The sequence below is a fragment of the Podarcis tiliguerta genome, assembly GCF_965153285.1.
Source record: "Podarcis tiliguerta genome assembly, chromosome: 3".
NCBI lineage: Eukaryota > Metazoa > Chordata > Lepidosauria > Squamata > Lacertidae > Podarcis > Podarcis tiliguerta.
Window position 1 is genome coordinate 24,804,316 of NC_139536.1, and position 18,515 is coordinate 24,822,830.

Consider the following 18,515-nt stretch of genomic DNA (forward strand, 5'->3'; position numbering starts at 1 on the left):
TTATCATATCTATACTGCTGCTGCAGCAACACAACACAACCGCTATAGATGAGGAACCCTACCTATCCAATATCCTCTCCAGCAAAACTCCACGTAGATTTGCAGAAGACTCTAGGAGGTGAGCGATGTATTCGTTGTTTTGGCAGTGTGGGATGTGCTGTTGCAGAATTGGAGTTATTATGGCTCCATCTGTGTTGACATCTTGCATTCATGGTAAAAGTATCTTATGGTACATTGTGGCTGCTGCCAAGCCTAGCGAGATCACTTTGTTTGGGGTAGGGGAGGAGTGTATGCAGAGCTTTAATTGCATGTGGAGTCAAGCGCCTGGGAGGCTACTCATAATTACGGTTAATTAATATTAGAGATCCCTCTCCCTGCAACAAGATGGGATGGTGACTTTAAAGGGGGATTTGTCAAACTCATGGAGGATAAATGCCAATGGCTGCTTGTCAGAACCTCCCAGCATCACTTAACTAAAAAATAGGAAAGGGCTATTGCCTTCCTGTTCTGCTTGTCAACTTTTCAGTGGCAACTGATTGGTTATTGTTAGGAAAGAGGATGTTCAAATGGGTGGACCTATATTTTGAGTCAACAAGAGTTCTTCTTTGCTGCTGCTTCTTGTTGTTAAATTATTAATTATTAACAATTATTCACTGCCATTGTTGATTATTAATTTTATTTCAAATCCGTTATGGAAAACAAAGAAAGGGAGAAAAAGAGGGAAATGTGAACTCACATTAACAATACATTTAAACATTGATACAGTCATCTTCATCTACACATACAGATACAGTGGTACCTCTGTTTTGAACATCTCCATTGACGAATGTTTCAGTTTTCGAACGCTGTAAACCCGGAAGTAAATGCTTTGGTTTTCAAACACGCCTCGGAAGTTGAACATGTTCCGCAGCTTCCACTGGGTGTAAGATCCTGAGGCCTTGCTGACGGCTATTGAGTTTTTGGTTTTCTAACATTTCAGAACTTGAACAGTCTTCCGGAACGGATTACTGTACGTTCGAAAACCGAGGTACCACTGTATGCTGTCTAAATGTGCAAATATGTATCCACGTGAAGCTCCTGTTTATAGGGAGTGCGTTCAAATGTAGCAAAGGCATTAAAGTCTTCAAACCATTGCCTGAGAGGCAGTGGCTGGTGCAAGGTTACCCAGTGAGCTTCCTGACTAAGTGGGGATTCGAACCCTGGCCTCTCAGGTCTTACTCTAACCACTGCACTACACTGTCTCTCATTCACAATTCACTTATCATGAATTGACCTGGTGTTTAGCTAGCACATCTGGACACACTGTATGCACATGAGCTGTAGTTCATGAGAGTCTCTCTTTTAATCCCACCTAACTGTGCTCCCAAAGACATCCTGTGCACTGTTGACAAAGTCCTACAGGCTTAAGAGCAGAACTGCTGAGTCTGGCATATATCCTAGCCTTTAGACCTTGTACTCTTGCACTCAACATGTTATGCGGGGATTCGTGGTAGACAAGGAAAAAGTTGCTCCAAAGGCGGCAAGTAAAACAGTGCACAATTTTGCTGTTTTTAGATCCTTGTAAAAAAAGTCTACTGTTTTAATTATTATTTTTTTAATCTTCGTTTTCGTTTTTTGCTTTCTCTATTTTATCTGTAAGCCACCTTGAATCAGGGGAAAAGGAAGGGTATAAATAATGTTTGTTTGTTTGTTTGTTTGTTTGTTTGTTTGTCAGTCACCCATCTGACTGGGTTGTCTCAGCCACTCTGGGAGGCTCCCAACAAAATATTAAAAATGCAATAAAACACCCACCCAGACCAGGTGAAAAAGGCCTGCAAGGCAGGGAGCAGGTCTTCCAGGACTCACAACCAATATGGTCAGGATATCACCTGTTCAAATCTTGCCTTGCCCATAAACTCATTAGGTGGCCTTAGACATGTCTCACACACACACCTTCAAATGCACCCTACTGCTCCTCTGTGCTGACAGTAGCACAAAGTCTTGGCTCATTGTCTATCTGGCAACGTCCTTACATATTGACTCAGACAGCAGTCTTTCATTCATTCGCACTGGGGCCTGACTTTCATAGTGAACTGCTAGCATTATTTACAAATGCAATCCTATTAATAGAGCAACCACTTGAATCTGGCTCTTCGCTGTGGTTTTGGCTGCAGCCATATATCATTCCAGAGGTGCCTTGCTGCGATGCTTAGTTGGCAGGCAATTCTGGTGCACAGGGCATTTCAAAGTCTCACCATTAAGCCATTCAGGTTGGCAGAATTATGAACAGGTGTGCTGTAGGGTTAAGTCCATAAGAGCCTGCCTGGAATATTTTTGTAAAATTAACAAGGCAGCCTGACTGATGGACTGGTTCTACAGCAAAGACCCACTTGGACTTGAAGTTTCAAAATCTGGGAAAGGCCCGAAGCCCCAGATTCAGTCGCTGGCATCTCTGTGTAGGACTGGGAATATCTCCTGCATATACCCCTGGAAAGCCTCCACCAGTCATAGAATCATAGAATCATAGACTCATAGAATCATAGAGTTGGAAGAGACCACAAGGGTCATCGAGTCCAACCCCCTGCCAAGCAGGAAACACCATCAGAGCACTCCTGACATATGGTTGTCAAGCCTCTGCTTAAAGACCTCCAAAGAAGGAGACTCCACCACACTCCTTGGCAGCAAATTCCACTGTCGAACAGCTCTTACTGTCAGGAAGTTCTTCCTAATGTTTAGGTGGAATCTTCTTTCTTGTAGTTTGGATCCATTGCTCCGTGTCCGCTTCTCTGGAGCAGCAGAAAACAACCTTTCTCCCTCCTCTATGTGACATCCTTTTATATATTTGAACATGGCTATCATATCACCCCTTAACCTCCTCTTCTCCAGGCTAAACATGCCCAGCTCCAGGCTAAACATGCCCAGTCAATTCAATTCAATTTAATACCTCTATAATATGAGCCAACATCCAAGACAGAGGTGATCAGAGACACCAACAAACTCAAATCCAGCTTGATTTCAAATTAAACCTCCACAAATCACCACAACAATTTATAGCAATTTTATTTAACTCCATTTTCCCATTCCCCACCCCCCAGCCAATATCTAGAGGGCTGCCCTGTGTGTTTCAAAGCTATTATCGTCACTCAAAAGAAACCAGACAATTTCTGCCAGGGCGTTCCTGCTTGCCTGTGTGAAGAAAGGTTTCAGAAAGTAGGTCTCTATATACAGGGCAGGCTAACAGATAATGAGTGAGGTCTTGCACCTGAGATTCACCACAAATACAAAAGCTGTCTGCGTATGGGACCTTGTTGTAGTGGGAATCACTTGGAAACTCAGCTCAGTAAAGGCATTTCTGAAGGAAACTGGTGAGAGTTTGGTCAGATAACTAGCTCTAAAATGCTCTGTTCTCAAGAGTTTCTGATTAATTGCAGTCCCCTTTTGGATTCTACCCAAGAGAGCCAATCCCTTAGCTGACACTTATTCAAGCCTCCACCAGTCTGTATAGACAGTACAGAGCTAAATGGAGCAATGTTCAGACTTAGTATAAGGCTGCTTCCTATATTCCAGAACTCAATACATATTAGCACAGCCTTACCAAAGAACACGGATATGCATCTGAGACTGCAACTCTATGCCGACTTACCTGACAGTCAGTAGGGCTTACTTTTCCGTAGACATGTATAAGATTGCACTGTGAAACGCATATCACAAGATGGTAAACGAGCAAAAAATGCTGGGACATTCTCCAAAAACCAGCATAAATGACACAAAGAAGCATGCAGACACATCGTTTTTATATACACATTAGTTTTAAAACAGGTGATTTCTCTGTTATTTTGATAAATGTCATTTTATTGCTATTTCCTTATGAACGCTATATATCATTTTATGTAAACCACTTAGAGCTTTTTTTTTTATTAAGTGGTATATAAAACTGGATCGATTGCATCCCTTTGAGTGCCCTTTACAGAAGCCAGGAGCAGGCTTGGTCTACAAATGCAGCAGAATGGAGCTTGGGGGGGGGGGGCGGGATTAGAGAATTCTGAGCATAGCTGTCAACTTTTCCCTTTTCTTGTGAGGAATCCTATTCGGAATAAGGGAATTTCCCTTAAAAAGGGGGGAAAGTTGATAGTTATGATCCTAGGATGGTAGAGTCTGGAGTGTACCATTTCACACTATGTGTAGGGGCACCAGTTTTGGATGCTGCTCTCTGTAAAAAAAGCAACTCCAAAACAATTAAGAATTGCACAGTATACTCCTGCACAGTTCTAAACCCAGTTTATTCTTTGTGATACTGGTTTTCTGTCTGCAGGGTTGTTTTCTTTCCTACAAGAGAGCATGCAAATATGGAATTCTGCACCAGCAATCTAGTGGAGCCTTCTGTTCTTCCACCTCCGAGCTCCTCTGCCTCATGAGTAGACCAGGCCTCAGTTTCACCCGGTGGCATTTCATAAACTGTGAGAAAAGAATATTTGGTCCTCACTTATTGGGACACACAGCAGCTCATATTGAACACCTGGGCTGAGATACATGCGGCCAGTTCAGGCAAACCAAACGGTCTGTGGTAGCCAATAGATTTCTGAACTTTTTTATTTTAAAAAAATAAAGACTGGATCTTAGTGCTAAACCAAAGGCTGCTTTCCTTTTGAAAAATGTTTTCCCTTACAGCATGAAGGGCTGCTGCCAAAACAAGAGGCAAAAGCACCTTCAGCCCATGAGTCTAGTTCAGGCATGCCCAAAGTCCGTTTTGGGGGCCTAATTCAGCCCGCCGGCCGATTAAATCCGTCGCCCGTGGCAGTGTATGTCATGGGGTAAAAAAGCTCAGCAACTTCAATCCTTAAAAAAGCTCAACAACTTTGGTCACATGTTCACTTCAAAACTGCCCCCCCTTGAAAAAAGTTTCGGCTCCCCTGGTCTAGTTGTTTCACACAGCACATTGTAAAAGCCAACTGTTAAGCTGGTATTCACTTCATAGGTTTTTCTGTTTCCTTCCTGGCTAGCCCAATATATTTTGCTGCCTGAGGCACTGCAATAAATGACATCCCTCCCCCAGTCAAGGTGCAGAGTGCCCAAAACCAGCTAAGTTATTTTAGCACCCGAGGCAGAAAATCCCTCGTGCATCTTACCCCACCCTCACAATCAAAATACAACTTTCTGCACTTTCATAGCACTCAAAAATTGAGCTAAGGTAGCGATCTCGTTCTGCCTAATGGCAGAGCTGGCCCCAGTTCTTCCGCAGCCAAACTAGTAATAATAGCACATTTCCCACCAAATGATTCTCCCACCCAGATAATCTTCAGAAGCAGGGAGCACTGTGGTGAAATGACACAGATGCTTTAAGTCAATGCGTAGACAGTGAATCCATATGGATTTAACTTAATTTATGCATCTGCATTTCGGAAGGAGTGCACAATGCATGCTGCCTGGACAGCTGCTCCAAGATGCAGGTGCCAATTCTATACAAGGGAAGGATCTATGAAGAATGCACTGAAGCATGTCACTGAACTTGTCAAGGCGGGATCAAGTCAAGGTCTTTACTAGCCACCTATATGCAAATGAATGCTCTGCTCCGGAGGTCAGTCTATAAAATGTTTGTAGAGGTTTTCTAGTGTCCGACTACAGACATTCGAAAACAAAGCGCTTGGGGTCTAAACAAAGAAACCCACCCCAGCCTATATTTGTATCAACCAAAGTAGTTGCATTTTCCAGAAACAAGAACAGCAGGTGCTTTAAAGTTGAAGCAAGAATGTTAGACCTCTTGCATCACAAGTGAAAAACATGTGTAATTCCAAGGGGAAGAACAAGATTTTCCCAAAGCAGTTTATGTCTTCATTGCTCTTTCATCTACCCAGCTGTGTGATCCATGAGATTTTTTTTATTTTTTGCTTCCCTGGATAGTTTCCTTTATGGACACTTTAAAGACACGCTGAAGACCTGTGTGGCAGTGTTTAATCTCTTCTGCCTTTGATCTGCCCAAGTCTTCCTCCCATTTTAGCCTTGGCAAAATTAGGACTTCAACAAAATGTTTATGGGCTTCTCTCTTAACAGGCTTTGTGACAGACAACAAGAACTTGCTTTTCCTTTTAGTTCTTCTGTAACAAAAGGCTGCAACCTTTGAGCCAGCAGAAATTTGCATATAGGCACTGCAACTGCTAGAGATGTCAGCAACTACATATTAATGCTACGCAATTTTCTTTTATGGGCTTTTTAGCTAGTGCACCCCTGATAAAACTATGCACAGAACTAATTGTATGGTGGGTAGACTTGATAAGCTGTTCAGAATCAGGGAGGTGAAGATTTGATCTAGATTCTGCTGCTTCTTGATTTTCTAACTGTAGCAACATGTCCACAGCCCTAGCAGCCAGATTAGGTTGTGGGGTGTGAAAGCATTTCTAGACCTATGCTCCCTAACTGGCCTGGAGCTTGAGATTTGGTGAAAAACCATATCTTGTTAGCCATATCTCATGTCTCAGAACTCTACTTAAACTAACCTTGGATTACACACACACACACACACACACAGAGCGAACAAATTCATTTAGCCAAACCTCCAGTTAGAAATGTTTTTGATGTTACCAAATCAATTTCAGTAAGCGAAGGGGTGTTTAAAAGAGGAGAAACAAAGGACCCTGCCAAGTTTCGTGTTTTATACAGCAACGTTTATTTCCTTTTCAGTTTTCAGGTTTTATGCAAGGAAACACAGAGTCATAACTGGTTTAGCAGAAGCCCGTTGTCACTGGCATGATGTCGCGAGATACAGATATGCCAATTATGTCTCTGAAGCATTGGTTTCGAATACGACCCATAGAATTTAAGAGATGCCTCTCTAGCTACCACTGAGCGTAAGGGTTTGGAGACTAAGCCCAAGAACACTTAACACAGGGAGAGCGCAAGTGGGGGAGGGGGGAAAAATCAGGCTCACACATTTGTAAGACATGGAAGTGTTCTTCACACAGGCATTTTAATGACAAACCCAGGATCACAGAGGTATGAAAGCTCCTGTTATAAGTAAGGCTGCATTTGGCTTACAAAAAAAATAATAATCTGTCACATATGTTCTTATTTCAGGCACATGAAGCATTATAGTACCTTTCAGTCCACCAAGAGGTGAAGCAATGGTGCAAGATAGAACCAAAATAGAATATTTACTGTAATATTCAATAATTGTTTTGTAAACATAAGCCAGAGTCCCAGAAGGCTACATCGATGCTGTCATGAAATTAAAGCAGCATATTTAAATATTGTACTTAATACCCTTAAATACATAATACTCCTTTCACGAGAAACTTAAAAAGTCAAAAAGCAGAGGATATAGTGTTAAAGGTCGTTCCCCGCCCCATCAATGAGAAAAGTCAGAAAGTGCATTCTAGTCTAAACAGTTTCCCATTATCTCAGTGGAGTCAGTGCCAGAGCTGCTCTCAGTGCTCTTAAATGAGTCTCTGAACAGAAACTTCATTTGCATACGGCAAGAGTTAGAGGTGCTCAGAGGCTGGGAGAGTGGGGGGGCGGGGAGCAGATTTTATACCATAACAAATACATCTTCAGCACTACTTGCTTCCAGCACTTTAAGTGGTTTTGAAACATTCTCCAGAACTTTAGGTACCACTGTTAAACACTCAGTTTTGTTTTGTAAAGGTAATTTATTTGGGTAGTATTCAACGACGTTTTGCTCAGAATAGTCCCACTGAAATTAGTGGGCATTACTAAGCTATGTCCTTTAATTTCCACAGGGCTGCTCTTGAGTAAAAGGCTGAATACCACCCTTTGTATTAGAGGCTGGTTCTACAAATATTTCGTGATGCAGCAAACAGACCCTAAGTGTTCAATCATTTCAAATCTCTTTGAGCAGCTTCATATATTAACAGTCAGTGAATACAACAGTGTGTTTTCACAATGAAACTTGTAATGTGAGGTGGCTTAGCACTCTGTTCATTGCAATATCCCAGAAAGCTATGGTTAGTTTTCGCTGCAAAACTTCAGCAGAATAAACTGGCATAGCCACTTCACCACAAATGCACGTCCTGAGCACAGTGTGTTAATTACTTTTATCTACATGGAACAGCCTTCAACACCACTAGCATTCAGGAGAAAAATACTACCTTATACAAGAATTTGCAAAACTGGCTTCAATATTTTGATATACAATCAAGTACAAAAAGTGCCTCCTGTAGTTTGGAGGTACTCCAGCTGTTCCATTTTTTCCAAACGTACCTAAGACAGCTGACATACTGGAAACCTTACCTGCCAAAGCAGAGATGAACACAACATATTCTGTTGTAAAAGCCAAGCTATTGCATAATAATAATAGTAATAATAATAATAATCAGGACCACACCTGGTACACAATTAGCTGCTTTTCTCCCTTACCACTGCAGTGCAAACTCAATATGAGAGTCAAAGTTCGTGTTTTAGAGAGACGCAGCAGTCTTTGAAAAAAGCTATTACCATATTGCAAAGTATACTAACCCAGAAATTAAAAAAAAAATTATAAATTGGCCCATCAGAGGACAGATGAGGTTAAAAGTGAGACTCTGTTGAACTAGAATGTTTACTATGTGGGATATAGGCCACACACATTTTAAAAAGAGGGCGGGAGGGACAGAGAGTGAGCAAGCTCATACTTCTAGCACTAAAAAGATTGGAAACCTTGGCTTCAAGATCCAGAATTTACAGTATTATTGTAGCTTTTCTGCCTGTCCATCAATATATGCCTGCCCGTTCCCAGCTATACCAATCTAGCCATGTCAATGTGAAAGAAAAGCAGCTGAAAAAATCTTATTAAAATACAGCTCCATGAGAATTGTACAGCAGTTTTTACATGCGTGCAATAATATGTGGGGGACAAACTGGGAGTATTAACAAACAAGTGGCCTTTATAACAAAGAGCCCAGAAGGCAAAAGTAGATGCATTTGATCATTTCACAAATACACCTTTCCAACACTTTACAGCTTGTTAACAGAATAATTTTGTTCTGGAAAAATGAGGTTTGACTGCAACACTGCTGAGCAGGAGGTGCAGAGTGGAAGCCGCTGATCACTTGCTTTGTTTGCAATTCCATGTCAAATTAGTGACTTTCCATTTTGAAGTTGGGGAACAAACCTAAATAGCCATATAATAAAAGAGCCTGCATTTAAACAATGCAAATTACATCCCCACCACCACCAAAAAGGTAAAGTAGCAATGCATAAGGAAGACCTCAACAGTCCTCTTTCCTGGTTCTACAGCAATTGTACATAAATCAACTGTTGGAATAACTAAAATATATAAGGAAATCTTGCAATCCCATAAAGACTTCCAATAAGGGCTCTTAAAAATGCTTTAGAAATAGTCAGCATTAATGCCACCTCTGATTTAAGAATTAGCTCTATTTTTAATTGATCAAGAACGGGTAAAGGCTAGTTGAGATCCAGAAACCTATTGGCTAGCATCCTTGCATTCAACATAAGATTAGCCTCTGCAACTTCAATAGAACTAAGGTGGCTGATTTTAAGAGGATTAGCCAAGTGGCTTGACTGCAATCCACAAATTTGTGCAGCAATTCCATTTCTGAACAGGTAGCACTAACTGCTCCTCAAAACCAAAGAGCAGAAAAGTTTGAAGTAGGCTAGAATTTGCTCCAACACATGCCTTCACTACACAAAATGTGTTCCAGGTTATGAGAATTGACTGGTGGTGGAGTTCAGATGTCACAATAAGTCATGGTTTATTGATAGGAAGAAGGCCCAAATAGTCTCAAGCTCCTGCTGCTCCTCTGTGTGGCTACAAGGAGGTCAAAAGCTTTCACTTCTGGTTTTGTTTTTGTTTTATTAGCTTCAATTGAGCACAATTCACCATTATATCCAAAACCTAAACTGTGGATAAACTATGATTTGTTGAAAAAAGCCTGCTTCATAAGCCATAGTTTGAAGTTGATTTGTTTCAACCACATCTTATTTAATAATTATTATTGAGTTTGGATGAACTGAACAGCTGCAATTGATCAAAAGTGGATGTGAAAGCTTCTGGTCTCTTCACAGATGAATCTCAAAGCTCACTCATGTCACAATAAGCCAAGGTGTGCTACATCCTTCTCTAACCTGATGCCCTCCTGGTGGTTTTGGACTAAAACTCATCACCCCTGGCCACTGCCATGTTGATTGGAGCAGAGGGGACTTGCAGTTCAAAGCATCTGGAAGGCACCAGGTTGAGGAGGTTGATTTGAAGCACCTTAGTAAGTTGTAACAGTTGCTTCATGAAGCAGCTGCCTATATTGTGTTAAAAAGAATGCATTTCAGCTGCACATTGGGTAAAATGGCTCATTACGGCTCATCATGAAATACATCAAATGAGAATATATTAATGTTTATACATTGCTAAATTCCATGGTTTTTTAAAAAAGTAAAAAACATTCTTTTAACTCAAAACTAGATGTAATCCAGACAATATTTACCCTTCCATTTCGGCAAGCCATAGATGACACCGCAATGACAAATATCAGCTGTTTCTAGTTCTGGCATAAATTTACTTGAAAGTAAGGTGTTATTTAAAAATTCTTAAACCTATACAATTGAGGAATGCACAAACTGAGATGCCTTTAAAAGGACTGGTCAATTTCTGTCTTAAAAGTTATCCTTACAGTCATGTGGATATGCGTATCTTTTACAAATCCTATTTTCAAAGCAGCCATTTTTCATTAGGCCCCCAGTACAACACAAAAACAGGGTTTGTTTTTTTAATAAACCAGTACTAGATATGTTTTAAGATGCTACTACTAATACTATGGAATATAACCTACATGAAATAGGGTTCACTTTTTCATGTATAAGGAAAAAAATTCCTCAAATAGTCTACCTTAAAAAAATAATTCTGCCAACTTTGGCTTCCTTTCTTTATGGTTTGTAAAACATTCACATTCACACACACAATAAGTAGAAAGGCTTCTTCCTGGATTTCTCTAACACATACTGATTTCCAAATGGAGAAATGGGTTGCTGAAGAACTCAATTTTAATTTTTAATCCAAAAAAACAAAACAAAAAAAAGCATCTTGGCAGAAATGTTGATACTGGTTCTCCAGAGTTGTTGAAGCATCTGTAAACTTTTCGGTGCAATTCAACTAAAAGTTAACACAAGCACATATTGTGTTGGGACGGCACAATTATATCCTTTCAAACAGGCAGCCTAGATTTAAGTATTATGACCAGAACAGGGATTTCAACAATTACAATACTTTGCAACTTGTCTCTTTAATGCTAGTCTTTCTTCTCAAAATCAACCTGTGGTTGAATGCAGACTTCATTCAGCACAACTTTGGGAATTACAAAGACGATTCAAATTGTTTGTTAGGATCTTCCCCAAGCTTTACAGTAGGTATACACTCTGATTTAGTCCTCCTGGTTTTGTGTTGTGAAGAGTCAATGGCTATTTCAGAGAAAGAAATAGAAACTGAAGGGGACTTATCGGTCTTCTTATCGGTCTTTTCCGTAGTTCCACAACACTGCTTCAGAGCACACTGGGTTCTGCAGGGAAGTTCACATTTGGTTACAGCCTCCCCAATAGTAAACTCAGGCTGTATGGTTGTTGCGTGTATCCCTTCATCATGAAATATCTCTTTAATATCCTTCGCAACTTTCAGGTATGTTTCTGGGTCCTTAAATTTAATGTGAGCAGTGCCAATGATCCTGCTTCCTGCCAGCTGCCAAACATGCAATTCATGGACAGCTTCAACTTCTTCCAGTTTGCGGAGTTTCGCATTTAAAGAACGAATATCAATTTGTTTCGGAACAGTTTGCAATAGGATAAGGGCAGATTCTTTAAGAAGTGGGTAAGTTGTATAGAGCAGAATGCAAACCATTATGAGACACAATGCAGGATCTAAATATAGAACCCAGCAGGGACCAGCTACAGGAATTTTCCATAACTCAGTTGCATTCATTCTAGAAGACAACTGAGTAATGTTTTCTGCACAATCGTCATTGATACATGGGTTAATACAAGGCCCATCCTTAGGGCAAGGAGTCCAGTAAGCGTAAAATACTAAAGCATTCACCACAACAATAACGGAGCCCAGGGCATCTCCAAGAACATGAAGAAATACTCCACGCATATTGAGTTGACCACTAGTGTCTTCGTCAGGTTCTATGTCCAGAGAGGTGTCATTATCAATATTCCCATTTGGCTGAAGTTCCATTTGGTTCTCTTTTGCCCCATCACCTGCAAACACAAGAGCAACATTGTTACATGGATAGGAAGTCTTTTGGGGGGTTGGTTAACAGACTGCTAGCAATATTGGGGACAATATAATATTTGGAGGAGGGGAGTTATAGAAGGCAGGTCTCTTTGTAGAGTTTTGGAACCACTAGAATACACACACCACATTACAGAATAATGACTTGTTACAGCAACCAAGTCAGTGGTTTTTCAAACACTATAGAGAGAAGTCTTCTTTTCAGATCACAGACCCACTTTTAACAGCAACCTGTAATAAGGAATCCCAATATTAATATTTTAATACTATAACCACCTTTCTGCTCTTCTCATGGGGGGGGGTTTAATATCCTAACCCAAAAGGATAAAAACAACAAAATGGTGGTATTTCTGCTAGTCTTGATTGGGCATTTGCCCCAGCTATGGGTTCTGACTTGCAATCTAGAAACACTAATTCAGAGCATTCAAAGGATCCCATGTATTCTCAGTATTCCTTATTATAACACTAAAGTAGGTCACTATTATATCTGTATTACAAGGGAACCAGCTGAGAGAGGGTGGCTTGATGGTGGCAGAGCTAAGAACTGAATGGAGGCTTCTAAGTTCAGAATCACAACACTACACTAGCTCTCATGTATTGTTTTATTAAATTTGGTAATGATTCAGTAAGATTGGGTGGAAAGGGAGGGAAGATTAAAGGAGCATGCAGTCTGTGTGCAGCAAGGAATGGGGAGAGAAGTGAGACATTTCATATTTTCCAAAAAATAAAGCTCCAGTCTGCACAACAAGTACCATCAGTTGAAATATGTCACTACCATGAAAAATCATGTCACAGATATGAAGCAGCTTATACATGCCTACATGTCCACAATGACATGGCAGAGAAGCCATGTCACTGCAATGGCAGGTGATGTCTATCAAAAAAGAGTGGCATCTGTCAAGACCGTATGAAGTCAAATGCCATTACTGCAGCCTTTGTTATGCAAGTATTATTTTGAACTGGAATTTATTCCAACTTTGAATTTTATTGAAACAAACATGCACCCATCTTCCTTCACAAGTGTGCCCTCAATTCTGATTCAAATAAAAGAGACTGTCCCAGATACCAATAGTTTTGAGAAACCTCTCTGCAGCTTTTTGACACAAGCAATTGTTCTCACACTAGAATGTCATACAAATGGGTTTGCCAAAACAAACCAGCCATTACATCAAATGAGATTTTTCTTTTTGTGAACTGCAAGAAGTTTTTGAGATATTCACGCATGGATACCGACTGTGAGCAAAATTTTGCCTGGTGATTTCACCAATATAACCGGTAGAACTGGAAACCATCACAACTCCCACACTTGTTTCACCAGGTAAACTCCACCTATATAATGTACTTTACAAGTCCCAGAAGTAGCATCCTCAAGTGAGTTCAAGAGTTATGTTCATGCATACTAAAAAAAAACAGCTTTTAAAAGTAGCAGAAAGTCAATGCCTGCTAACAGGTATATGCTTAAGATATGAACTAAGCACACTGATACAACACTATTAGGCTTCATGACCTGCAGCTATAGGAACTACTCAAGAAATCCTCCTTCCTGTTTTGCACCAAGAAATAAAGCCCAGTGAATAAGCCAGCATATTGCCTAATTGTGCTAGTCTCGTCCTGCCAGGCCTAACATTTATCACCTCCAACTACTGCCAGACTAAGTTTATGCCCCACTAGTATTTTGCAAAGCTTGCGTTCAACTTAAAATCCTTACTATACATGGGGCAGGACATACAAGGTTTGCCATGCTTGGAATAACTTTTTAAAATATATTTAATTCCATTCACCTGCAGTTCAGTAAAGAAAATATAGCTGTGTAGTCTGTTGACAGCCTATCATCCTTCAACTGTATGGACTGGCTTCAGTGGAAAACTCTGGGCCACATACAGCCCTAGAGGAACAACAGTGTGCTACCTAGGTGTCAATACTGAGGATGACTGGTGGGCTGTAGAAATAAGACATGCACCCTCTAGAGACAGAAAGAGAGAAGTCGGTCCACTTCTCTATGAAAGGGAACTTTGCCATACAACTACTTGGCCAGATATGTCATAATATGCCGCCCGACTATTATCCTAGCACAGACTCCCTATGAAAACATGAAATACAGACGTAAAATAATTTACTGGCATAAACTAAAATTATATTAAATGTAGTGCATTGCCATATATTCTCATTTATTTCTACAGTAGATAACAAATTCTTTCATCTGAGATGTTGCTAGGATCAATTATGAGTTCCAGTGGCCTGAAATTAAGAGATGACAGTCCAACTACATAGGGCCTTTATTTTCATTTTTTTACAAAAACCAAATTACTAATGATAAAAACTTTAATGAAAACAAAATTAAGCAAGAATACCAAAGGAGAGTGAAGTAGTTTAGCTGACATAGCAATGAGCAACAATGTAAACATTTGTACCACTCCACTTTTATTTTGGTACTATGCCAGGAAATTATATCAGGCTGAATAGGTCTTTAATATTCTGACTACACTGATGGTTTTGCAATATTTCAAGTCTGTAGAAGAGCTGTAAGCAACACTTATAAACGGACACTGTATTCTGTAGGATCAGAAATAAAACAAAACTGCTTTTTCATAAGGAATTTTACATTCCACATCTATAGTCATGATCATTGTCATCTATGGATAATATGCTTCCTACTGCAACTTGGCTCCATTTAAAGACCTGGCAAAAGAGGAAGTGCTTCTAGTTACTGGAACCAATACCATGCAAAGGCTTTGGGTGTAGATCAGGAATGTCAGTAGAGTTCATTCTGCTCATCAGGAATGTTGGTAAGGCAGTTAACAGAAGCTGCAGCTTCCTGTGAGCCTTGCCACTCTGGCTACTTTAATGCAACGTGTTAACCCTTACATAGTGGGTTCTGCAGATTTCCCCATGAACCCAAATTGTGCTATAGGATATAAAGTTTCCTTCATCAAGCTGTAAAAGAAAGAAGGCTGATTGTAGGACCTCAGTTGTCAAAACTGTTCTGAGAAGTCCAAGGGTTTCTCAGTGGCAAGAACATTAACAGCAGTAACTTCCTCTGTAGCAGCTTGTCCACCACTACTGAATTTCCCCTGCAATGCATGGTCACAGGAACTTATGGTTCCTAAAGTCATACTTTTCATTAATGTAGGATGGAAGGCATACCTGACCTGACATATGTGCTTTAAAATTTGCATCAGACTCCTCTGCAAGGTTCAAAGGTAGACATGCTGGGTTGTCTCAGCAGACATCTTGGGAAGGGGACTCTAAAGGTAAGAAATTTGAAAAGCACTGCAGTAGTTCCTTTCCTTGCGTTCTGCGAAAGCTTAATGCCACCAGCAAAGACTGTGAAATGTTGGTGGCTTTCATGTAGGGAATTCAAGGTACTTATTCTATAAAGTAAGGTGTGTTCCTGTTCTGTACAAAGGGGTCCTTCCATAAAACAGAATGGGTGCCGCAGCAGCTTTTGTTAACTGCCTTCCCAACATTCCTGATGGGCAGAATGAGCTCCTTGACATTCCTTGATCTACACCCAAAGCTTTGCATGGTATTGGTTTCCAGTAGCACTTCCCCTTTTGCCAGGTCTTTAAATGGAACCAAGTTGCAATAGGAGGCAGATTATGCACCGAGGACAACTACCACCACCAAGACTACAAGATCTGAAGTGTGCAACTCCTCATGAAAGGGCAGCTTTATTTTATCTTTGAACCTACGGAATGCAAATGTCTGCTTAGAAGTGCTGCTTACAAGCTCTTGTGCAGACTAGAAATATTGCGAGGCCATCAGCTTAGTGGGAATATTAAAGACCTGTTCAGCACAATAACCTGATTCTGATGGAGGCTCCGACCGCTTCCGGGTACCCCTCATATTTGGGGCTGTGCCTGGGAGAAGCCAGGCATCCCCGGGCAGAGGGGAGGCCTGCTCGCCCACCCTCCCCCCCCCCCCCCAGCTCACCTAGCTTCTCCAGGCTGACTCCATTGAAGCTGCTGAAATTGTCCACCAGGGTGTTGGTCTCCTCCTCTTTCTGCTGCTCTCCGGGAGGCTGCTCTGCCTTGCCCCGGCGCCGGTGGCCCCCTCCTCCTCCCCCGTGCGAGTGGCCGTGACCTCCTCCGCCGCCGCCGTGCTGGTGGAAGAGACAGAGCCCCAGGACGTTGACGAGGAGCCCCGCGGCGCCGACGCCGATGACCACCCAGGGCTGCTTGATCTCGTTGGGCTCGGTGAAGCGCTCGACGGCCTCGAGCAGGATGGTGAAGCAGAGCGCCGTCAGGAAGACGGCGTTGACCAGCGCGCCCATCACCTCGGCGCGCACCCAGCCGAAGGTGTTCTTCTTGGTGGCGCGGGTGCGCTCGGCGAAGCGCACGGCCACCAGCGCCACCACCAGCGCCATCACGTCCGACAGCATGTGGAAGGAGTCCGACAGCATGGCCAGCGAGTCCGTCACGCGGCTCACCGCCACCTCCACCACGAAGAACAGGAAGGTCAGCGCCAGCATGCACATCAGGCGCGCCCGGCGGCACCCGTGCCGGCGCCGGACCGGAGCCTCCGCGCCCATCTTCGCCCGAGACGGAGCGGAGCCGGCAGGACCCAGGCGGCGCCCACGAAGCGGCCGCTGTTGCCGAGGGAGGTGGGGGAGCGGCGGCGGCCGGCGGCTCTTCGACTGCGCCTCGGCCGCTTCAGGCTGTCGACGCTCCGGCTCCTTTGCTTCCGCTCTCCTCGGCCGCCGCCTCCGTCTGTTCGAAGGAGAACCAGTAGCAGCAGCAGCGGCAGCGCCGTTCTTTGCAGACGGTTTGAAACTAAACTTTGCACCCGAACCCCCTCGCACTCCTTTCCACACGGAACCCCAGGGCCGCCCGCCGCGCGGGCCCGCCCACTCGGGGCCTGCTCATTGGCGACGGCTCCCGGCAACCGCGCCGCCCGCCGCCAGGGCCCGCCCACCGCCGGCTCGCTCATTGGCGGCGGCCCCGGCAACCGGGCGGGGACCGGTCACGCCTCCCCGCGAGCTGATTGGCACCCGGACGGCCTGGCGACCAGTCCCAACCGCCACGCCTACACGCAGCTTCGCGATTCGCCCGCCGACCCTCCGGCTTCGTCTGGGGGGGCGGGGGCGCGGCCTCGGGGGGCGTGGCGCTGGTTTCGATTGGGGGGACGCGGTCAGCCGCGGTGTGCGGCAGCCTATCAGCCTTCGCTTTCCGCTCCTCGCTCCGTTCTGCCTCCGCCTCCGAAAGAGTCATTTTTTTTCGGGACTGGTGCAAAACGTGGTTGCGCTGAAGGAACAGAAGAGCCTTCTTCCTCCTTCGCCCCGCCCCTCCCTCCCCCCCCCCCACCCGCGCGCATCGCCCCGGTTTTCCACACGGCCCACCAGTGGAACGCGGCATTTACCTCACAGCGCCTCTTTTACACCCGGCCCGAGCTTCCCCTTTCCGCCTCGGCGATACTGGCAGGTTGACTCTCCCGCTCTTGGCAGCCGCGCCCGGACACGGGGCGAGTGTGAGGAGGGCGCTGGGGCATGTGTGAACCTGTCAGTGCGCACGCGATACACCGCACTCTTCTCCTTCGCAACACCCAAGGGCAACGCTTCCCGTGTAGCGATGTCCCCGTGTGCGTCAAAAGCAATAGCAACAACACCACATTTCCATACATTTCTAGGCTCCCCTGCCTCGGGGGCACCTACATATCACTTGCCCCTTCATCCTCTTGCAATGTAGGTCGTGCCGGGGGAAAAACATGACTGGCCCAAGATCGCCCAAGGAGTATTGTGGCACCTTATGTAACAATAGATCTTCGCCCTAGCCACAAAACACTCGTGTTATTTAACCCGCTCACAGCCTCTCCACAACACCCAAATAAGCGAGCAAGACTCGCCCACACCATAAGGGATATGGCAGGGTGGACGGGCAAACCATTCCTAGTCATATTTATCGCTTTGGGACCTTACAAAAGATCTTGGCTTGTGTTCTGTGCTCAGGCCTCCCTAGATAGCAGCCTGCCCAAAGCATTGAGGGTCCTGCTTTTCTTCTCTTGGTTGTTAAGGTGAATCCTCCAAATAACAAACAGATGCCAAAGCTACTAAGAATCCCAAATGCGCACACATTTCCATGTTGTCACCTCTCCTGGCAAAGCAATGCGTGTTCTCCTGGCCGAATGGACACCACCTACCACACCTACTTGAGTCGAAATGTATTAATATTGGCTTGCATTGTACGCACAGTCAATGCCCATCTATCTTTGGCCACCTCACCTTATGATGCACAAGTGGTTCATGACATCCAGGCTTTGACAATACAGACACTAAAACAAATACACCAGCCCTCCCATCTCAGTCTAACAGGCC

The 18,515-nt window shown here is 43.5% G+C and overlaps 1 protein-coding gene across 1 annotated transcript; it reads right to left on the bottom strand.

Annotated features, from left to right (window-relative positions):
* Positions 1 to 6,616: 6,616 nt before the first annotated feature.
* Positions 6,617 to 17,073, bottom strand: SLC30A1 (solute carrier family 30 member 1). Its single transcript, XM_083433107.1, has 2 exons — positions 16,139 to 17,073; positions 6,617 to 12,171 (listed from the first exon to the last, which is right to left on the bottom strand). Exons 1-2 carry the CDS (start codon positions 16,734 to 16,736, stop codon positions 11,276 to 11,278), a joined length of 1,494 nt encoding a protein of 497 aa, XP_083289233.1. The 5' UTR covers positions 16,737 to 17,073; the 3' UTR covers positions 6,617 to 11,275.
* Positions 17,074 to 18,515: the final 1,442 nt, after the last annotated feature.